The sequence below is a fragment of the Rhinatrema bivittatum genome, chromosome 3 (assembly GCF_901001135.1).
Source record: "Rhinatrema bivittatum chromosome 3, aRhiBiv1.1, whole genome shotgun sequence".
NCBI classification, from domain to species: domain Eukaryota; kingdom Metazoa; phylum Chordata; class Amphibia; order Gymnophiona; family Rhinatrematidae; genus Rhinatrema; species Rhinatrema bivittatum.
In genome coordinates, this window is record NC_042617.1 from 535,049,307 (window position 1) to 535,072,249 (window position 22,943).

General features: G+C 41.1%; 1 protein-coding gene across 1 annotated transcript in view; it reads right to left on the minus strand.

The window, feature by feature from the left end:
• TRIM54 (tripartite motif containing 54) overlaps positions 1–22,943 on the minus strand; it is a 105,634-nt gene that overhangs the window by 36,897 nt on the left and 45,794 nt on the right. The window contains exons 2-8 of the mRNA XM_029596335.1: positions 19,811–19,983; positions 13,784–13,955; positions 13,005–13,100; positions 7,827–8,060; positions 6,400–6,422; positions 3,654–3,778; positions 61–147 (exon numbers count right to left, since the gene is read on the minus strand). Of these exons, the coding sequence (XP_029452195.1) occupies positions 61–147; positions 3,654–3,778; positions 6,400–6,422; positions 7,827–8,060; positions 13,005–13,100; positions 13,784–13,955; positions 19,811–19,983 (910 nt within the window). The remainder of the gene's footprint in view (positions 1–60; positions 148–3,653; positions 3,779–6,399; positions 6,423–7,826; positions 8,061–13,004; positions 13,101–13,783; positions 13,956–19,810; positions 19,984–22,943) is intronic.

A 22,943-nucleotide genomic window follows, 5' to 3' on the forward strand; every position in this document is an offset into this window, starting at 1 on the left:
GATGATGGCATTCTGCCATACGTGAGCACAAGGAATAGGTTTCAAAGAGGTCCAACTTACCTTCCCCCGCCTCTGATTTTTCCTCATCTCCACCCGTTTCTCCTTCATCAGCTTCAAAACCTTCCTCTTCATCCTCCACTTGGAAACCTGGAGAAAATGAAAGAAAACCCCATTAGCCAAAAAAAAAAAAAAATAAGACAAGCAAATGACAGCAGGGTAACCAAGTATTTCAAGACTACACGTCTATTGAGGCATTCTGGCAACATCAAAAAAGGTGGATTCAAAGCTCAAGCATTTCAGTAGCAATATCAATACTTATAAAGCAACAATTTCTTAAAAGAATTTGTAGCCAGCACAAGTAGGGGACAGGTTTAACATACATAAAATCCAAACAACGACATTAATGACAGGACTAACTTAGCTAAAATTCTATCCCTTAGTCAGGATAGAATTGACTATTCAACTGTGAAGCTGGCAAACACCCTTGATCTAAGCTGCTGAAAATCAGGGCCCCTGACCACAATCAAAGGCTTGCTGAAATAGATAGGTCTTAAGATTACTGACAGGAGAATTCTGTGCAAAAAAGTCCAAATTCTGTGCAAAATAATTTAGAATTCTGCAGACTTTATTTATTCAGATAACACAATATAATCATTGTTTCTGAGAAATAATGTATAATGCAATACAGAAAATTGTATTATTCAAAGATGCAGATTTTTTCATTTTATGTGCAGAATTTTCCTCCAGACTGCTTTCTCCCTCCACAGCTCTATCCCCTTTATGGCTTGAACCTTTTCCCCATGCTTGATCCATGGTGAGGAGTTAAGGCTCAATGTGTGTGTTACTGTGCAAGATTATTTATATGGATGTTATGTTTCTTCTCTAGGGAGCTTACAATCTATCTCTGACCATAGGGAGGTTATTGACATGCTCTAGGAGGTTATACAGTGAGAAGACAAGGGAAATGAATTAGGGTCTCCAGATTAGGAGCCCTATGCTGTAACCACTATGTTTCACTACCAGTTCTTTGTATATATTATTATAAAACAGAAAATTCTTATTATTCAAGTCCTAACTCCATGTCTTCAGCACTTAGCTGAGGTGTGCATACTGCCCCACACTTGTGGAGAGATTGGGTCATGGAATCAATTCTGTTCAGTACCTTTGTGAGCGATATTGCAGAGGGAATTGGGAGGGAAAGGTTTGTCTTCTTGTGGATGGCACTAAGAAAGTTTGAGGGGTGATCAGCTACCTGGCAGCCCAGTTTCAATATTAAAAAAAAATTACAGGATTATGCATTTGGGATGCAGAAATCTGAGAGAATGTTACACGATGGGGGGATAAGATGGCCACAGAGCAGAAAAGAGACTTTGGGGTGATTGTATCCAGAGATTTTAGTGCAGCCAGAGTTGGACAGACATTTAAATATGTTTCAGGATTCAACACAGTGGAAGGAGACATTTTTGCATTAAAAAAAAGACATTCAAAGACAAGGAGTCATGATATGAATTTGGAGAAAGAGAAGGAAGGAGAAAGGCTGGCTCAGAGGAACTGGCAGGAAATGCTTCTTCACTGAGAAGATAGTAGATTCTTGGAATAGCCTACCAGGAGAGATAAGAGCCACTAAAACCATAACAGAACTTAAAGTACTCTTGGAACAAAGCAGGCTACAGATACAGAGTGCAGCAGAAAGGGCAGGTCAGGGGCTTGAATGTTTCTTCTGTCATATGCAACAACATTTTTTGCAGGCTCCCCTAGTCCTAATTAGTTGGGACTTATACCTCTGGCTGAACAGTGTAGGAAGTGAGCCAAACACGCTGCTGGTCCTTACCCTGTGACTGGTGGAGTGTCTCTCAATGATTCTGGATTTTTAAAATTATTTTCATTTTGGGTTTCTGGTTCCCCTAGTCCCGTACAGCATGGAATGCATCCCTGTGCTGAATCAGGCTAGGAAGAAAGAAAAACCACAATATGCCCCGGACGCAGCTTTCCATTCCGCGGCCCTGCTTGCCGCTGGCTCTCTTCAAAGTCAGAGCTTGCCTTGGCAACAGGTCGCCAGGCTTTTTCCTGAGCGCAGTTCCTGAGTTGCCGTGTTCCTGATCCTGAGTTCCAGTCTTGTTCCTGCTTTTTCCTGATCCTGAGTTCCACTTTCTGTTCCTACTCTGCTTTTGTTCTTTCGCCCTGCTTTTTGGACTGACTTTGGCTTGACCCCTGGACCAGACCCGACTACGAGTTTGCCACCTGCCTCTGATCCCTGGACCGGACCCGACTTCTCTTGTTGCCTGCTGTGGCCCCTGGACTGGATCCTCGCCATCCCTTGTCTCGCTCCATGCCTGGCCGTCCCCGGGATCATCCACGCAGAGGCCCACCTAAGACCAGCCGGCCCCGGCACCCAAGGGCTCAACCTGCAGGGAACGAGGGCTGGTATTGGTGAAGTTCCTGTTTTGCCTCTGCTTCCCGTCCGGCCTCGCCTCCTGACGGAGGGGACTTGTGGGGGTCTTCCCTCACAGGTAGCGCTGACCTCAACTCGGGCCAAGGGTCCAACTCCACACCAGAGAGCTTGCACCCTGGTCCTGGAGATGTACCTTCTCCCTATTTGTAGAATCTACAAAAGGACTGAGTGAGACTCTGTCAGGACTTAGCCTCAGGGTTAAGTGTGACCCCTCCCTCCCTAGTCATCGTAGAAGAGAAGCTACATAAACATAATTGATTGGTAAAGATGCATTACCGAGGAAGTTTCGGTCCTTAACGCATGTCATTGTTTAATACAATGCTATCTAAATACGAGTGGAGTTTGCTGTTGTTTATAGAAAAAACCAACAACAACAAAACACTCATCCAGCTTCACAGCCTCAGAGCAAAGATAATTCTAAGCCTTTGCTGATGTTTTTTTCAGATGCCGTACAGGGAAAGAAGATGGGCTAGTTAGGGCTGATGCATCAAAGTATTTTCCCCACAAACACAGAATAGAAGAAAAAGGCCTCATTAAAATCAGGCACTTAGATATTTTGCTTATTGGAATGAATTCTTTGTTATACAGATAATAAAAAAAAAAACTATTGCTCCTCTGTTACGGAAAAAGACAACTTTCTTCCCTCCCCAGAGCTCAGACACATCACGTCCGCAAAAGACTCAAAGCTTGCTAACCCTGATAGACAGGACACTTGGGTACTTGCCAGGTTCTTATGGCCTGGATTGGCCACTGTTGGAAACAGGATGTTGGGCTTGATGGACCCTTGGTCTGACCCAGTATGACATGTTCTTATGTTCTTATGTTCTTATGGGCATGAAGTCGCCGCACTGCATCTCAGCCAGGGAACCAGTCCAGAAATTACCATATTTCAGTCTGGATTTTGAAGTTGGTGTGTGTTTTTTTTAGTGGGTCCTGTGATATTGTTACAGTCCTCAAGTAGATCTTGAATGGAAAAGTTTGGAGAACATGGCTATAAAGCCTTGTAATGTAACAGTACAACCCATGCAGCCTAAAGCTTAAGGAACCGTCCTGAAATCTGGAGATCCATATCCCCATCCCAAGCCCAGCGTTCACTGTGTGAACCTCCTTGTGTTCACACTTCTGTAAGTTCTATACAGCACTGTGCATACTGACAAAGCTAAATAAGCAGTAAAGATTTTTTTTCCTTTGCTTTTCACACCTGACTGAAACTCGATGGTTCTCAGCATCTCTGCCACATAATCCACATTCACGCTAAAGTGGTCCATGTTCTCATAACCTTGTTCAGGACGCTCAATTGTTGACACCTTGGACATGTCCATAATCCTAAAAATAAGGAAAACAAAACACATGCCTTGTCTGTAAAATTCTGCTACAGAATGCTCCACATGCTAGTGTGGGCCCTGTGGCTCGGTGGCAGGAAATAGATTCTCGTGGCTGTTGACAATGGTGGGAACCAGGTGGATTACTCAGGCTACAGGGAAAGGGCTGCTCTCACAGATAGTTTGGACTCTATAATTCAGCATCGATGGGTTAACCCTGTCACCCTACTGGGAAGGACTGAGGAAGGAGGCTGGGAGAAATGGAAAAACATATTTTGAAAATCCATGTTAGACACTGGGGTACAGTTTTCTGCGGATTGATCTGCTGGGAGCTAGAAGTGCTGCTGAACTGGCGCTGGGTGGGGGGGGAGGGGGGAGGAGGGAGTCAAAACCAAATATCGTTTTTCCTGCAACACGCAGCAGCTAGTCCTAGAGCACAGATGTCAAATGTCCTTCATTCAAAAGCTTAATCTGTTAGCTTAGATTTTTTTTCAATCTATGTTTTATGCCCCTTCCTTCAAACACAAAAAGTCTCTATCACTCAAATATATTCTGATGGCAAATAAAGATGTGTCCCTAATTTTCTCCTAAAAAAAAAAAAAGAAAAAACATTTCCAGCATACCAGAAGGCAGCATGTAAAAGATATAACATAGTAACATAGTAATGACAGCAGAAAAGGACCTAATGGTCCATCCAGTCTGCCCAGCAAACTTCTTATGGTAGTATCTTCTGTACCTTGCAGGTTACCCCCATGTTTCTTTTAAGGATTTTACTGGGTCATGAGCCTTCTTGAAAATTCAGACAGAGTTGCTTGACGTGCTTTTCTTATGGACTTGGCCATAGAAGCAGTCCTGTGTTTTTTCCCTTATGTGTGTGCATCGGAACCCCAGACTGTAAAAAAGTCAGAACTCGTGTTGGTTGTCTCCGAATCCAAGTCCTCTTTCCCACTACCCTCCCTGTTGAAGCAGAGAACAATGTTGTAGTTGTGTCAAAAGCATCAAGGCTTATTGGTTAAGGGTAGTAATCCCATAACTTCTGTTAAGGGTAGTAACTGTTCCTTGCAGGTTACCCCCCAAGCTTATCAGTTCCCCAAACCTTAAAAGTCGGGGCCCTCGTTGTTTGCTGTATTTATTTATATTATTTATGTATGAATCCCATTCCCCTTTTCCCCAATATGTATCAGGCTATCAGCTGCCTGGGACTGCAGTTAACGTCCATAGCCAAATGAGAGGGCTCTGATATGTCCAGGTTAATAAATCTTCCTTTACAGTAAAAAAAGGAAAGAAACTATAATACAATTGTATAAAATATCATCTTCATTTTCCATCTGCTGCTTCTATACTTATTTTATTTTTTATATTTTCTTTTTTGTAAAAGCACCTGACCACCCACTGGCAGTACCAAGAAAATGAAGCTTGAGGAATGGTCTGGCAGCTAAGATTTAATGCTAAAAAATGCAGGATTATACATTTATGTTGCAAAATCCCAAGGGAGCAGTACAGTATGGGGGTGAAGCTCTTCTGTGCACAAAACAAGAGCGGGATCTGGGGGCAGGGGCGGATTCCGGGTAAAGATCGGCCCGGGGATTTTCCGGCCAGGCCGGCCCAGGAGATACCCCTTGGTCTGCCGAGCGCGGCTCTGTCGCGGCTGCGCTCAGCAAACCACGTGACCAGAGCAACCGGCCCACCGGGGAATGCCAACCCCCCGATAGGCCAATCCGCCCCTGTCTGGGGGTGATCATATCTGATGATCTTAGGGTAGCCAAATAGGTAGATAAGATAATGGCAAAAGCCAGAAAGATGTTTGAGTGCACAGGGAAAGGATTAATCAGCAGTCAGCCTCTGTATGTCTCTGGTGAGACTGCATTTGGCATTCTGTGTACAATTCTGGAGACCGCACCTTTAAAAATATACAAACCAAACAGAGTTGGTCCAGAGAGTAGCTACTAAAATGACCAATGTATACTCTAGAGGAAAGGCGAGATAGGGAAGATATGAAAGAAATACATCTGAGGAATACATGCACAGGAGGTGGGTCCCTTTCAATAGACAGAAGGCTCTAGAACAAGGAGTCAGGGGATGAGGATAAAAGAGGTAGACTCCAGAGTAATCTATAGAAATATTTCTTTACAGAATGTGTGGTGAAGACATGGAATAGCTCTGTGGACTTAGTGGAAATGATAGCAGTGTCAGAATTCAAGAAAGCTTGGGATAAGCACAGAGGATCTCCAAGGGACAATAAGAGACTACAAAGCTGAAAAGAAGATGTGAATGGACAGACTGAATGGGCCGTATGGTCTTTATCTGCTGTCATGTTCTATCTTTTGTTAGTTTTTTGTTTTTTTTATTAGGAATGGAAGAGAAACCCAGGCTTAAAAGAGCAAAAGAAAGCATAAAAGAAAAAACAAAAACAAAAGGAGAAGAAGAAGAAGAGAAAAGAGAAGCAAATTAGAAATAAAGAAAAAAGAAAGAATGAGGCAAGCATATTATAAAAACTCACTATACACTAAGTTCCTGTATGCCCCATGCAAGCAGCACACAAAGACCCAACATGCGTGCTGCAAGCATTCCAACGACTGGAGAAAACAGGAGGCGAAGAAAGGATTAATGTGATGGCATACTTACTTCTTAATCAGCTCCTTGGCATGCTGTAAAGGAAATAAAAAGAAGGCTATAGGCATAACTTTTCAAATTTATTTATTTATTTATTTATTTAATGGTTTTTCTATACCGCCGCTCATCAAAGATATCACGTCGGTGTACAAGGAACAAAAATACGCAATTGCGTGTACATATAACAGGATAATAATAGATGAATTCTAAATTACATTAAACAATATAAAACAGTAACAAGAACAAATTATTTAGCTAATAAAAAGATAATGTAAAACAATATAATGTAGATAACTATAGCAGCATAACTAAATCTAAATAACTGAAAAAGACCAACTGAAGAGGCTAAGGTGGCCAACTTTGAACCGCTACCTTGAGGAGCCCTTCAGCATTCGAATGTTGTAACAAAGGACATGTCAGAATCTTATGAAAATAACAGATGAAGGGTTTCACTCGGAGTTTTAGTGCAGTTTTTTCTTGTGCTAAAGCCCCTATCACATTAGGGATTAGGGTACCGCTGAGAAACCTGTGCTAAAACAGGGGTTAAAAACCATGCTAGGGTTAGTGCGGCTTCTTACACCAGCCTCTGAGTGAGCTATATATTCTAGAAGACATAACAATCTCCCCATTTCAGTGTATTTGCTTTGGAGCTGAAATAGCCCTAAATCAGAGACCCCAGTGAGATGGATTATGGGAATTCTTCCCAAGCCAATTCTGTCTCTACTCATGATACTCATTAGCTAATACTATTAAATTCAAAACAACATCATGTTAACAAACATGATGTTGTTTTGAATTTAATAGTATAAGAATACATCATATACATACAGTTTCATATCATAACTCATTAGCTAATGACAGGTTTCCAAACTGCAGTATGATCCCCATACCATGCCATTGCAAAATACATTCCCTCATCTTAACAGAGGAAATTTTTATACTAGGATTCCCACTTCAGCTATAAAAAAAGCTAAAAATATTTTTTTTAAGTCTAAAGCACCACTGCTAGTTAACCAATCAAATGATTGGGCTGGTTGGCATGACCTATCTTTTACAGGGTCACTTCAGACAAGCAAATGGCAGGAGATTGATACGTCAAGGAAAGGGGACCTGCTTCTCTAACTCTGGGAAGTAAAGGTGATTAATTTTGACATTAAAAAATGAGACTTTTTTATGGATAGAATATTTCTCATGGAGCCACTCCTATGCTGTAAATCAGAGAAAATGAATGGCATTAAGAACTTATAAGAGAACCTCATGTGCAGGAAATTAAAGCCATCCATTTTGTTGCCAGGTGTATTCTGGTATATAATTCCACAAGGGTCACCACTCACAACACCTCTTAACTTACAACTGAAATCACAAGTTAGAATAAGAAGATGTCACTTATGAAACCATAACTGAAATCAGAGAGAAAACTGATGCAGGTGGACACGCACTTGTAAGAAAGCAGCCATCTGGGGCTCTTCCATAGACTGTATGGCTGTCTCCACCAGCTTGGAGGTGGTCTCCAAGTGGTCTCCATGCTGGCGGATAAGGGCTCGCACGTGCTGTAGCTTGTCTTCCTGCTCTCGTGTGATGATCTGCAGCAGCTCTTTCTTCCGATCCTCCAGAATGTTGTACAGGGAGTCAAAACGCTGGCTCAGGTTCTGTTTTTGCCGCCGACTATTGTCCTGTAGAGAAGAGAGAAGAAGGAGGAAGCCTGGGAATCAGGTGCGTAAGTATAACCACGATAACGCAGTTCACGAGGTAGCAATCAGCTGCTTATACAGTACGAAGCAGTATAAAAAAAAGTTACAAGGTCTGGGAACATCTCCTGTAACAAGCACAAGACGAAACAAAAACAAAAATGTCAGCTTCTTCTCTCTATCTAGAACAAGGGTAGACATCTCTAGTCTTTGAGTGGCACTAGCTAGTCAAGTTTTCAAGATATTCACACTAAATATGCATGAGACATTTATTTATTGATGTAAAAAGAATTTATATTCTGCACACATTCATAGTTGTTCATGGTGAGGAACAAAAGCATGCACGCACCAAATCAAACTAACTCAAGGGCAGCCAATGAACAGCAAATCACATCTTAAGCCAAATGCTGGATGTTTAAAGCAATCTGAGGACACCATATCAAAGTTTTTTGGAAGGACTTAATGGATGTCAGAGTTCATATCTGTTCCAAAACAGTGGACCAGCCACAGAAAAAGCTGTGCATCAAGATGTGCCAGTTTTGGGGAAGGAAAGTCCAGAAGGTCTCTGTTTGCAGATCTTAATGAACATGAGGGTTTATAAATTCATAACACAGGGGTTTGTTTTTTTTTCCCAAGGTGTAGAATCACTATACACCAGTTCATATATCAGATTTAATTTCCATTGTACAGGCAGCTGACAAAATCCATGCAGCAGCATTCTGTACAATCTGTAGAGCTGGTAAAGAGCTCACTGGAAGACCAATATAAAGAGAGACTCCTGCCTGTAGATAGTTCACTATCCTTTCCTTCAGCAGAGTCTTCATTCATTTTCCCACCACTGAGGTGAAACTAACTGGCCTGTAGTTTCCAGCCTCCTCTCTGTTCCCACTCTTGTTAAACGGGACCACCACCGCTCTTCTCCAATCCCTTGGCACCACTCCCGTTTCCAGGGATTCACTGAACAGGTCACGCAGTGGACCTGCCAGCACATCTCTGAGCTCCCTCAGTATCCTGGGATGTACCTCATCCGGCCCCATGGCCTTGTCCACTTTCAGTTTTCCTAGCTCTTCCCATACATTCTCTTCTATAAATGGAGTTTTGTCTACTCCACCCCCATCCACAGTCTTGTTAACTAGCGACGATCCTTCTCCCGGGTCTCATTTAGTGAACATCAAACTGAAGAATTTGTTTAATATTTCCGCCATTTCTTCATCTCTCTTCGCACATTGATCTTTCCTTGACACCTTTCAATTTCACTATACCACTTTGGACCTTTCTCTTTTCTCTGATGTATCTGAAAAAATGTTTTGTCATCTTACTTTACCTCTTTGGCTATCCTTTCTTCCACCTGACTTTTTGCTTTCTTGATTACTTTCTTTGTCTCCCACAGACTTTCCACAAATTCTCAAAGCAAAAGTACATGCATACTTCTGTTTTGAAAATTCTCGGAAAGTAGGCAGGCAAACTCCCCCACATAAAGTTACACCTGCTCCTAGCATGATGTAACTTGTGCCTCACTCACTTTTTAAAATCAAAAGTATGCACATATAACCAAGCTCTGCCCCACCTCCACGCTTCCCACCCCAAACCCAGAATGCCTTCTTTTTTTGCATGCATAAAAATATGCACAAACTCAAGTTATGTGCACACTTTTTGGCACACAAAAGACCAGCAGATTTTCAAACAAGTCATTAATGCACATGAAAACAGATTCTATGCATGTAAATGGCTATGAAAATCAGCCTAGCATTTGTGATCAGCAAGTACTATTTTCTTTTGTAACTTATATTTATTGAATTTTTCAATATACATCGAACAAGTCAGAGTAAAGAAATAGGAGATCGTCGTACAATTATACACAGTTAACATTGTGCTGGAAATATTACATGGGTAATCCGAGGTCTTGAATAGTAAATAAAAACACAAGATCTTTGGGATATATAGTCAGATCGGCAAGTACTTTACTCTGCTTTTAAATCTTTTCCTTGAATAAAGGACAACATAAATACAGATTCTCAGGACTCTTATAAGACGCTGTCCCCTGAGCATCCCATTATCTCATACTAGTAGGCAATATACTGTACAGGTTAATTACAGAGCTTGGTTAGGCATTATGTAAAATCATTTTTCATAGGTTTAAACGTAAGACAATAACAACTTTTCTTGTACCTGGCAATCTTTGTACTGAGATTTCTCTATACTCTAGCATATTTTGTTTGCTGTGAGGACTGTGCTTAACTGCAGGGCAGATTGTCTGTTGGTGGGTAGCAATTGCTTAAAATTTTAAACTATATGCTCATTTGTTTCATGTGTTTGTTTTTCCCACCCACCCCAGACTCAAATCTTGGTATACAGATTTCTGCCTAATTAGGGGACTAGGAAAAAATTCTGCTCAGTAAAAGTCAATTAGTGGCTACATACAAATAAATGCAAATTAACTCTGACTACAATTTAAAGAAATAGTAGGTCAATAAGACATCAGCGCAGGGGTGGCCAATGCCGGTCCTCGAGAGCCACAAACAGGCCAGGTATTCAGGATATCCACAATGAATATGCATGAGGTAGATTTGCATTCAATAGCGGCAGTGCATGCAAATCTATCTCATGCATATTCATTGTGAACATCCTGACTAACAGACCTATTTGTGGCCCTTGAGGACCAAAGTTGGCCACCCCCTGCATTAGCGAATGGAGTATGCAAAAATATACCCTATAAATTTAAGGGATTTCAATTATTTTAACTGAAAACAAAAAGATGCTGACAGCAATCCAGCAGTGAAATGGGGGCTATCCAATCTTTTGCATTTGTGACTCGGTGAGAAGTCATTATATATGCATGCAGTGCAGAATTTCTAGTTCTCAGAAAACAAATTAATCTCTGGAGGCTAGAATGGCAGACCTGGAGAGATAGAGAAGTATTATAGAGAGGACTTTCATGGACATAGAAGAGCAGTCCCATTTCCATTCTTGTAAGCACTATGCTCTGTTTGAGAAGCAAAGTCGCCTGGAAGGGCATCATCACCTTGATATGGCAGGAAGTGATCTTGTAGCGAGCACCTGCCCTCCAAGCGATGAGTTATCCTCTCGCACGGAAGATGTGTCTTCAGGTGGTAAGGGATAGGACTGTCATTACTGGCAAGTCGGTCATTAGAAATGTAGCTAGGTGGCTGCTGGGAGTGAGGATTACTTGGTAACTTGCCTGCCTGATTCAAAGGCAGCGGACCTCAAGCATCTCCTATGTAAGATTTTAAAGAGTGCTGAGAAAAACCAGCTGTTTTGATGCATGTGGGTGCCAATAACATAGGAAAGTATAGAAAAGAGGTTCTGAAAGTCAAATTTAGGCTTTTAGGTAGAAAACTGAAATCCTGAATCTCCAGGATAGCAATCTCAGAAATGCTCCTAGTTCCATACACAGAAGCCCACAAGAGTTTCAGTGCATGGATGAATTGATAGTGCAGGGAAGAGGGTTTCAGATTTGTTAAGAATTGGGGAACATTTTGGGGTGCTAACATTCAAAAAGGAAAAAGAGTAGCTTTTAAACTAGGGGAAAAGTCAACAGTCGCTTTAAAGCTTGTGGTTAGGAGTGAGGTATCTATAACAATACTGTCAAACAAGAATTTTAAAATATCCTGATAGGTTGTGGTAAGACCTGAAGTAGATTAGGTGGATTTAAATAAATATGAAGTAGACAAATACAAATGATTCCACATTTCTGTATCAACTGCTAATAAGCAGAAATAAAAAGCATACTTTATACTTTAAGTGTCTGTAAGCAAATACCAGAAATCTTAATAATAAGATTGGAGAGTTAGAATATACGGCAGTAAATGAAGACATTGACAAATAGGCACCACAAATACCTGGTGAACAGAGGGTAACCAATGGAATACAAGATACAAATTGTATCAAATTGGCAGGGCAGTCCAAACTGGCAGAGGGATAGCATATAGTCAAACGGGGTAAAAGTTCTGCAAGAAACAAACTATGGAAGTTTTATAGTTAAAAATTCCATATGTGATGGGAAAGAGTATAGTAGAGAGAAGGATATATACTACTGCCCCTCTGGCAAGGATGAAGAGGCAAACTGTGAAATGCTAACAAAGATTACACAAGCTAATAAAACTGGCAACACTATAATAATGAGAGATTTTAATTACCCCAATGTTGAATGGATAAATGTCCCATCAGGACATGCTAAGGAGGAAAATTTTCTGGAGGCTGTAAATGATGCTTCATAAAGAAGCTGGGCCTGAACTAAGTAATGTTGGTGCAGCCATTTAGCAAGAATGATCATAAAGCAATCAAATTTGACAATAACAATTGGTGGGAGGCCAATAATTAAAATTAAAGCAGTGGTATTTAATTTTATAAAAGGGAGACTACAATAAAATGAGGAAATTAGAAAAAACCTAAAAGGAGTGGTTGTTATGATTAAAAGCTTGCATTACATGTAGAAATTGTTTAAAAATTACCATCTTAGAAACCCAGATACAATTTATTCTGTGCCTTAAAAAAAGACGATGGAAGGCCAAACAACTGCCAGCCATGTTTAAATGGAGAGGTGAGAGAGACTATCAAAGACAAAAATGGCATGAGAAGAATAGGAAGGAACATGACCACTGGCAAATTAGGTGTAAGACATTAATAAGGCAAGCCCAGATAGAATTTAAGAAGAAACTTGCCATAGAGGCAAAAACGAATAACTAGGTCCATATTCAGCCGCTGGCTGGTTAGGAAAGTTATTGTCATATTTGTATTTTTAACATTGATTTACTTTGCTGACGTATTTTACGCTGTGCCATGCTTGGAGTGCTAGAGTGATTAGGCATGCATTTAATGGAACTAATTAACTAAATAACCTCCTCTCGTTCTCATTGCAGGAATACTTCAATCTCTAGAGGTCACAGTACGGCTGGGTGCTTCCCTTACCTCGATGGTCTTGCAGATTTCTTCCATCTGAGAGATAATCGCCTGGACGCGATCATTTCCTGCCACGAGCATGGCGATGCCATCGCTCAGGTCACTCTGGAGGGGTGGGGAGTTGGAAGGGAACAGGAACAGGAGACTGAGCTCTTGAAGTATGTGACAGACAGACACCACAATTTGCAATAGGTGAAGGAAGGATGGACAGTTTCAGCATCTTAGATTGGAATCGTGCCACCTTCATTATTATGGTGAGTGGTAACCAGGACACTTTAAAGGCACAAAGGGCACTGTTAGAAATTTTCTGTATATTAGCATCTTTACAACATATTAAATTACTGACAAAGAGCATCAGCATCTATTAACGAGTACACTTTTTAAGAAGATATTTCCCTATAAAACTGGAAAGGCATCTCTTAGTCTTGATCCCTGAGGTAGAATCCTACTAGCTGCAATAAGTGATACATTGCTGACTCCCAAAGGCAGAAGTGGGTTCACGTTTTCAGGACTTCTGTTTCACAGCTGGGTTTGCCAAAACGAGCCTTGCTACCTCCATCTCTGTAGACCTGCTTGAAATCATGCACCACTTACATGCACCCATTTGGCGATACAGAGAATATTATTGGGAGTAGCAATAGCGAGAGTGCAGGATAAACAAGAACTTCAGGCTGTACTCAACCTTCCAGATTTTTTTTTCCGCTATCCATTCTTTTCCATCCCTCCATTAACTACCCTTCAACTATTTGCTAGGGAGAATTATATCTCTATAGATCAATGAATAGTACCTTTTGCCTTGTATAGATGTTTGTAAGTGGTGCCACCTCACAGTCCTTGTGAGCACCAAAAACCTTACACATAGAGCAGGTGGGTACCTCGCAGGTCAGGCAATAGATGTTGATTTTCTCATCCTCATGTTCCTCACACATTAGCTGCTGCTCTGCCTTACTGTGAATTGGTCTGAAAGGAAGGAATTCAGAGTCAGACAAAGCAATTTATCAGGAATGTCAATTGCCAGAAAGAGCTTAAAGGCCCCCCCTCCCTGATCTCCAAGCTGACCTCCTAGAGAGGCCCTTGATGTTATGCTAGGGTCATTTGCTGTTCTTATTCTAGCTACTGCTTTTAGTACAGGCGTGTTACAAAAAAATGGCACAAACTAAAGTCAAAATCATTGTCATCAGGCTCATAATTACTCTTCTTGTCGAAATCTTCCTCATCCCGACCCTCAACTTCACAATCAGCATCATTTGCATTATCACAGTTCTTGCTTGCATCATTAGAATCATCAATCAACCAACCTCGTTTATAACCACCCTCAAGCCGCTCAAAATCATGATAATTTTTCTAATTATTATCTTCATCACCATAACTCTTCTCAATAAAGCATCTTCTTACTCATTATGACTGCTATCAATATATTCCTCATCATCAATGTTCTCACCATCCCCTATTATCATCAACCTCATCTTACCCACTAAAATCATGCATCTCATTATCTCCATTCTTATCATTATCAACCTTTTCCTTATTATCACACTCCGTATCAATATGGCATCATGTTTCATGTTAACCCTACGTTAACCCTCTATCAAAATGGCACCTTCTCTCTCACCCATCTCTGGGTGAGAGAGAAGCTGAATTGCATCTTGTTGCCATCTTGTTGCCATCCCCATCCTTATTAATAGTTTATTGCTCTTCATCATTACCATCACATTAATTCCCACTCATAATACTACATTCCTGATCTTATTGCCCTCATTATTAGAATCCACTTTCCAGTTACCACCTTCTATATCTCCATTTCTCAAAATCTATTCTTGTTTATTATCACCATCACTTCATTCCTATTCTCAGCCTCTCATCATCCGTATTAAAGTCATTTTCTCTACACTCCTCCTTATTACCACCATCTTCCTCTTCAACATTATCACTATTTTTTGCCTTCCCATTATCATCTTTATCAGCATCATTGCAAGAATTATTCTGATGATTTGGGGTTTATAGGGTGACTTTTATAAAAAAAAAGAAGCCCCATAGCACATTTCATAAACCTTCAGCTAATAACCTCTGGTGCAGATGGCCTGACAGCACAACTCTGGCTCCAGAAGTGAATGACAACTTCTAGGGCAGACAGAGGAGAACAATGTTATTATTGTCTACTTTTATCTACTTATAGTTGGGTGAAGTAAGGCCCAGAAAAATAAAGCAGCTTGCCTATGGTCACACAAAGAATCATAGACAGAGCTGGGCTTAGATGTCACATCTCAGAAGTCTTCTGACTCATACTTCTATGCTCTGACCACTGGACCATGATTTCAGCATTCTAGTAAATTCATTCACCTTAATCCCATCACCATACTCACTGTTAGGAATATGATTATCGTGGGGTGGGTGGAGGGAAGGAATTTACCCATGACTAAGTCATGAAATGTATTTAAAAATATTTGCAGTGCATTTGTCCCCCTGCTCATTGTCACCATCCTCGCCATTACTGTCCCTGCTCTCTTTAGCATCATCATTTCATGACTGTTGCTTCTTCTCCTTCTCTGTTTGCCTTTTTGTCCAAATCTTACTGGTTCCTACAGAAACACAGGTGGGGCAAGTCCTTCTGATCTGTACATGGTGCATTTAGAATTCTGCTCCTCTAACTCAAGGATTCCTGAAGTCAGTCCAACAGCTTTTCCATCATTCTCAGTTAACTGGAATTGTTCAATTCAAAATCCAAAGGAATAGGAAGGGGAACTGTTCTGATTATACTTCACATTTTTCTTACAAATTGTAGCCTAAATGGCTTTATAAAGATATAAAGACATTAGCCACTCATTAAACACTGTCCGTCCTAAAGTGCTTTACTGAGGCAGAAACATGGCACTTGTCCACACACTCTATACTGTACAGAGACAGACACAACATCTTTTTTGCAGTCTGTATTCTAAAGCACTTTTTAGAGGTATAATGCTGGTCACACAATGATCCTAAGTGATAGTGTCAGTCAAAGAATAGCACTTGAAAGCAGATCTATAAGGAACTCATTTATCTCTCCTAGTCACATAACACTGCAGTGTTTGACCTATACAAGAGAAAGGTTATGGGAGAAAATGGAGTATCGGTGCATGTCAATTGTGATGAGAGCCAGATGGGTGTGAGTGAGGACGGAGTTCTTGCTGCTTGTAGTCTGGTGTTTAGAATATGTTAATGGAATTCAGAACTCATTTTAATCTTCAGTGGGCCGCACTCTAATCTCAGCTCTGTCACTCTCTGACTCTCTGACATGGCCCTGGGTGAGAGAGAAGCTGAATTGCAGTGGGTGGGGGAGAGGGAAGGTGAGGAGGAAGGTATCCCTACTGTGCTCTGGTCCTGCTCCCCCTTACAGCTCCTCTCTAATCTCTCAATCTGGCACTCACACACACACACCAGCATCAATCACTTCTCTCTCACATACACACACACACACACACATACTCTCTGCCTCCTTCCTCCCATCTGATCTGCTCTCATTCCTCAGCCTCTATTCTCACCCCCAATAATCCCCATTCAGCCTCTTCTAATCTTCCCAAAATGATCCCCCTTTGCTCTCTGTGCTCCAGGCTCACTCTCCTCCCGTTTTGTTCCCTGCGTGCTCCTGGGAAGGGAGGGGCTGGATCAGGAAGCAGAGGGCTGGTCTTTTTTGAGTGAGATTCAGCACAGCTGGAAGACAATAAATCTTCAACCAGCCTGCTCCTCACGCCCCCTTCCCCAGGATTTTTGCCCTCCTAGGCACAGATTTAGTGTTTCTATTGACAAATCCAGGACTGCTCCTAGGATGGGGATTGGAGGAAGAAAAGAAAAGGGAATGCTCCTGGGACTTGGAGGGTGGGCACTGCCAAAATTTCATTTAGGGCACCCTTGCACCGGCTCTGGCTAGTCTTGTGTATACTGTGTGTGTTGGAGGATAAAGACATTCTCTTTGGATTTAATCTGCGCCTGTTCTTCCATCCTTACCTTGATAAGAGGGGACATAAGAACATAAGAACATGCCATACTGGGTCAGATCAAGTGTCCATCAAGCCCAGCATCCTGTTTCCAACAGTGGCCAATCCAGGCCATAAGAACCTGGCAAGTACCCAAAAACTAAGTCTATTCCATGTTACCATTGCTAATGGCAGTGGCTGTTCTCTAGGTGAACTTAATAGCAGGTAATGGGCTTCTCCTCCAAGAACTTATCCAATCCTTTTTTAAACACAGCTATACTAACTGCACTAACCACATCCTCTGGCAACACATTCCAGAGTTTAATTGTGCGTTGAGTGAAAAAGAACTTTCTCCGATTAGTTTTAAATGTGCTACATGTTAACTTCATGGAGTGCCCCCTATCTTTCTATTATCCAAAAGAGTAAATAACCGATTCACATCTACCCATTCTAGACCTCTCATGATATTAAACACCTCTATCATATCCCCCCTCAGCCATCTCTTCTCCAAGCTGAAAAGTCCTAACCTCTTTAGTCTTTCCTCATAGGGGAGCTAAGTCACAAGCGGTTTAAATTAGTCCAATTAAAAGGTATCCTCTGCAACTTGTTCGTCGACCCTTATTTCTCCGTATCCAAATGTAGTTTAGTTTTCCTCTTATATCGCCTTTCTAACATAAAATCAGAGCAGTTAACAATCAAATAAAAATAACCACTTACAAACTGACGAGGTCCATATTCCAAAGCCATTTAGAGGGATGACTCAAACGATATCCATCTAAATAGCAAATGTGGCATATTCAGGCACTTATCCGGCTATAACTTAGCCAGATAAACAAGAGTTGTTCTGAAGAGGGACTGACATATCCAGCTAATTTAGCCGAGGATCAGATATATCCAGCTAGGTTAGCTGGATAATTTGGGGCCTGCTTTAGAGCAGGTCTAAAATTATCCATTCCCATTAACATTTATGTAAATAGAGTTCCCTTCCCCAGTCCCTCCTGCCCACATCCCCCACACCCCATACTTAAAAAAAAGAAAACGTGCTGGGAGCAAGGTCTCAACTCACTCGCTCCCATGGTTTACGCTTCCAGTCCCTCTCAATCCATTCATAGAAATGGTAACGGGAATGGGCTGTGGGGAGGGGGCTGGTGACCTGCGTACTGCAGGAGTTTTAAAGATTTTGGAAGCGGTTGGTGGATGGGGTGGGGCACAGCCCAAAAGGTCCATATACAAAATTTGGGGAGCGGGAGGGGAAGAATCCAGCCGCTGGCCCATTTATTTATTTATTTATTTATTTATTTTCCTTCTCAGGCAGCGCTACTTGCCCGGATATCTTTTAGAGATATCCGGGTAAGGAGGGAGTTATCCGGCCATGCAAGGCAGGTTAACTTTAAACCTCACCGGCCACATTCAAAAACTGGCCGGTGAGGTTTAAAGTTATCCAGTTAGCAGTAGCCGGATAACATTAGCCGAGTATATTCAGCAGGACGTTTATCCCGCTGAATATCTAGGACAAGTTATCAACTAACTTTAGCTGGATAACTTGTCCACTAAGTGCCCTTCTGAATATGTTCTTATGTACCGGTGTTCATTATGTTATGTACTGTATATGCTGAAATTAGGCATATACTGTATATAAGAACAGAATGCTAAAACAAAACTACAATTCTAAAAATCAAAAACAGTTCTCTTTGTAAATAGAGTATTATCCTAGCATATTTCATGGACTAACAGAGGAGCCAAGCTAGTTTATTGAACAGAACAAATTTTAGACACCTGAAACCAAAATTTGCAAAGAACCAAAGTTTGCAAACAGTTGAGAGAAGGGGTTAGCAATGTGTGATGCTGGTAGCAAGGAAACAAAATATTTTTCCTATTGTATATATAAATGTAAGAACTGCCAGGCGCCAAATGTCCCTCTATAGGAATGAGAAGCATGTATATTTTGTTAAAAAAAAAATGGTATAGGGAAATGATTTCCATGAGTTTTTAGATCCTGTCCACTCACCAAACATGACCAAGTAGGAGCATTTCTCCCTCATTGCATCTAAACCATCCCAGAGAGATATTGTTCTAACCTGCCTTTACAAAACAAGAATGGCCAGGTAACTTGTATCACTAATTCACTATTGTAAGCTTCTGTCTAATGCCAAGCCTAAGCTTCCCCTGCTATAAATTAAGTTCTTTGTATTTTGTCCTTTACTCAGCGATGGAAAATTGATCTCCATGCTTTTTAGAACAAATTTTATATATTTGAATACTATTACTGTAATGTCAGTCTTCAGTCTTCTCTTCTCTGGGCTAAATAAACCCACCTCCTTCAGCCTTTCCTCATAAGTCAAATTATATAGACATCATTTTTATTAGGATCCCGTGAAAATGGTACATCAGCATTGTGGGAAGGTTTGTCTTCTAATCTTAAGTTTTTAAAGTCTGATGATCTCTCTTATAGTTATTTTGCAACCTCTGTATCCAAAGGAAAGTTGTAGGATAGCTCTTGAAAGATCAGAAGAACAAATCACACTAACATGAGTAAAGAGATAGCTGAATTGCCATTGTGTATGACAAGGATGCAGGAGTTTCAGAATGCAACAAAAGGGATTTGCAGGTCAGGACAGGCAGGACAGGCAGATAACATGCAGCCTGAGACAGTATGAATCACATCGATGGCGTTCTCTCTCACCTGGTCAAGCAGCTCCAGCCTGAGAAAGCATGCAATCACACCGATGGCGTTCTCTCTCTCACCTGGTCAAGCAGCTCCAGCCTGAGGCAGCATGCAATCACACTGATGGTGTTCTCTCTCACCTGGTCAAGCAGCTCCAGCCTGAGGCAGCATGCAATCACACTGATGGCGTTCTCTCTCACCTGGATGATTCTTGCTTGTATATATCAATGATGTTCTCCACCAACAGGTTCCTTTGCAGCCCATAAACCCCATGCCGATCCAAGACCACCTCATGGCGGCAGGATGGACACCTGAAACGGCCCCCTGTTGACACCGTGCTGGAGCCCCTCGACTGCCACAGCGGATTGGAGGCCTTGAAGGAGAAAAATGGAATTGAATTGTTTATCAGAATCAAACTGACAGAGTTCCTACAAAAATTAGCTTTTCCTGTCTTATAGGGTCTTAATCCAGATACTATGACAGTTCAGTGTCACCTTTGACTTATAAAAGTCAAGTCCAGTCTGGAGATGATTACAAAACTTGATTTATAACCTGCTAGCCTGACCTGGGCAGTTATCCTGGATTTAGATAGTGCCAGCTGCCCTTCAGATCGCAACTCCGGATCAGTAAAATTGGTGAGGGTACTTGTAAGGTAGCTACTGTTATCATTGCAAGGACACTGGAAAAACATCTCATCTCTTCAGGCATTCTTTATATTATTTGTCACCTTGGGATCACTACAAATTTGTGAAAGAGACTGACTATCTTCATTTTGTGCTGTCACTGCCAGGAGCTAACTGTAAGCACTAAGAGTCATACACCCCTTCCACTGGTCATGTCTTTGATGTATCATCATTTAAGAAGATTTGTTGCATGCATATGGAACTTGATTTGGGCCTGTAAATAATTTCATATAAAGTGGAACTATATATCTGTACCAGTCAACAAGTTCTCTGATAAGTGCTTTATTTAAGAGACGCCTGCCTCTATTTACCAAGTCTTACAAGAAATTCTCCAGAGTAATAAACTGTTCATGCCACCCATGGGTTGAATTAAAAACGTTTGGATCCAGTGAATGAAACCTGGCTGAATCCCCTGGCAACAGGAGCATGCCATGTGGATATAAACTTCTCATGCTTTCTTGTTTCCATTCTTAGAACCAATGTTCTCTTTTGTTTGGTGTAGTTGAAGGTAGTGGGGAGCTTCAAGAAAAATCAATTAATTTACCTATAGCAGGGGTAAAATCTAAAGCTATCTTGCTACTGAACCCCTTTTATTAAGCACACTGAGATGGGGAGGGGGGATTATGTACTACGCCATGTAAAGCCCAGCATGGTAACGTGAGTCACCTGCTAGTTTTAATGCTCCCATGTATCAAACTAATGAGATGCAGAACGCAGCAGCGTTACCATGGCCACGTCAAAGACAGTGTGGCCATGGCAACGCTGCTGTGTTAGACAGCTTAGGTTTCCCCCATGCTAGGCAGTCGAATCAACAACCCCCACCTCCCCTCCCCAGAGACCTCTCAGGCCGAGCCAACAGGAAAAGAGACCCTTTACCTCTCTCTCCGGCTCAGTCTCCTGCCTCCGAATGGTGCACATTACCGGTGCTTTGAATATGATTATATACCACACCAGAACGAATATCTTGCTAAAATAATGAATCTGTCCTTTGCATCTGGCGACATACTATCTTTGTTAAAACAGGCAAGCATTCATCCTGTCTTAAAGAAGCCACCTTCAGATTCTTCATCCTTGATAAATTATTGCCCAATTACTACTTTACCATTTCCAAAGTATTGGAGGGAATGGCCCTGAAACAATTTCAGTGCTAAATCGATGACAATGATATAAAATCAGCACCAATATGGTTTCAGAAAGGGCTATAGTACAGAAATTGTATTTTTATCAAGTTTTTAAGTATTTCATTGAGATTTGATAGTGGAACAAGATATATATATATATATATATTAGTGTTGTTAGACATATCCTTGGCATTTGAAACCTTGGATCATTCAATCTTAATATGTCGCCTGGCTGAGATTGGGATTACTGGTATTGTACTCGAATGGTTTAAATCAGATCGAGTAGAGCAGGTTAGGATTGGCCAGGCAGTTTCATCTTGGCATCCCATGAAGACATGTATCCCACAAGGTTCAGCATTATTAGGAGTGATGTTTAACATTTATTTATGTCCAATTTTTAAATTGTTAACAGGCCTTGGTAAGGAATATCAAATCTAAGCAGATGATATTCAGTTTTCCAATCCAGTCTCATCCACAATTTTGCATGTCTTTTCTAAAATAGCTATTTATATTTCTGTGATTAGACAATGGATGAATGTGAATAGATTATTGTTAATGTAGATAATCTAAAGGATTTCTTTCTACTAAAGAGGAATGTCCCATTATTATAGTGGGAGAAAGAATTCATATTATTATGGTTTGTAGCTTCCCCATGAGGGAAACTGAGTTGGAACATCCCCAGATAATATAAACCCATGCCACCATTTTAGGGTGTGGATTTTGAGTTAGCCCTTGCAAGAGGCAGGAAATCTCCATGCCTGCTCCTCTTCTTGGTTGTTTTCTTGGGGAAAAGGACCCATGGGTTTCTAGGGTTGATGCCTGGATATGAACAAGAGGAAAGAGTGCCTTTTTCCTTTTTAGAAGAAAGTCATATTTGTCCTTTTGATTTTGGGTGAATGAAGATTTTCCACCCTTCCTTCTTCCCTTTTGGGTTTTCTTGTTTTCTCAAGATTTTTATTTTTGCAACCAACCTGAGTTCCTAGGATCCTAGTAACATCCAAAAAAGCAATGTCTCTAAACCAGAGAGCAAAGGTGGACTATCGTTAAGTCCTGGTAGAGGAATAGAACTGGGTTCATTCCGGGAGAGAAGGAGAAGATGATCTGAGGCATCCATCTGTTGTTAGCCATGTTTACATCATGAAGAGAGGAGTATGGATGTACCCTCCAGGAACCAACAGGGAAGTGAATGACTGAAAAATTGGACCAAAGATATGAGGAATGGGACCTTGAATTGGAACATATAAATTGGGAAATATCATCCTGTCCACCAAATTATGGGAGGAAGCTCCAAAATTACCCTATTAAATGGAAAGGATTAGGATTAAAAAATAATTGACTTTAGTAACATCCTAAATTCATTGTAAGCTTAAAATCACAGATGTATCAAAAGAACTAAAGCTGCAAATGGACTATCAAGAACAAGAATTTGTGACTGAACATTTTTATCAACTTTCCATTTTAATCAGGAAAAGTTAAGCTGGAAACCAAATCAGCTCCTAGTGTGATTATTATTGCTGTATACAAGAGAC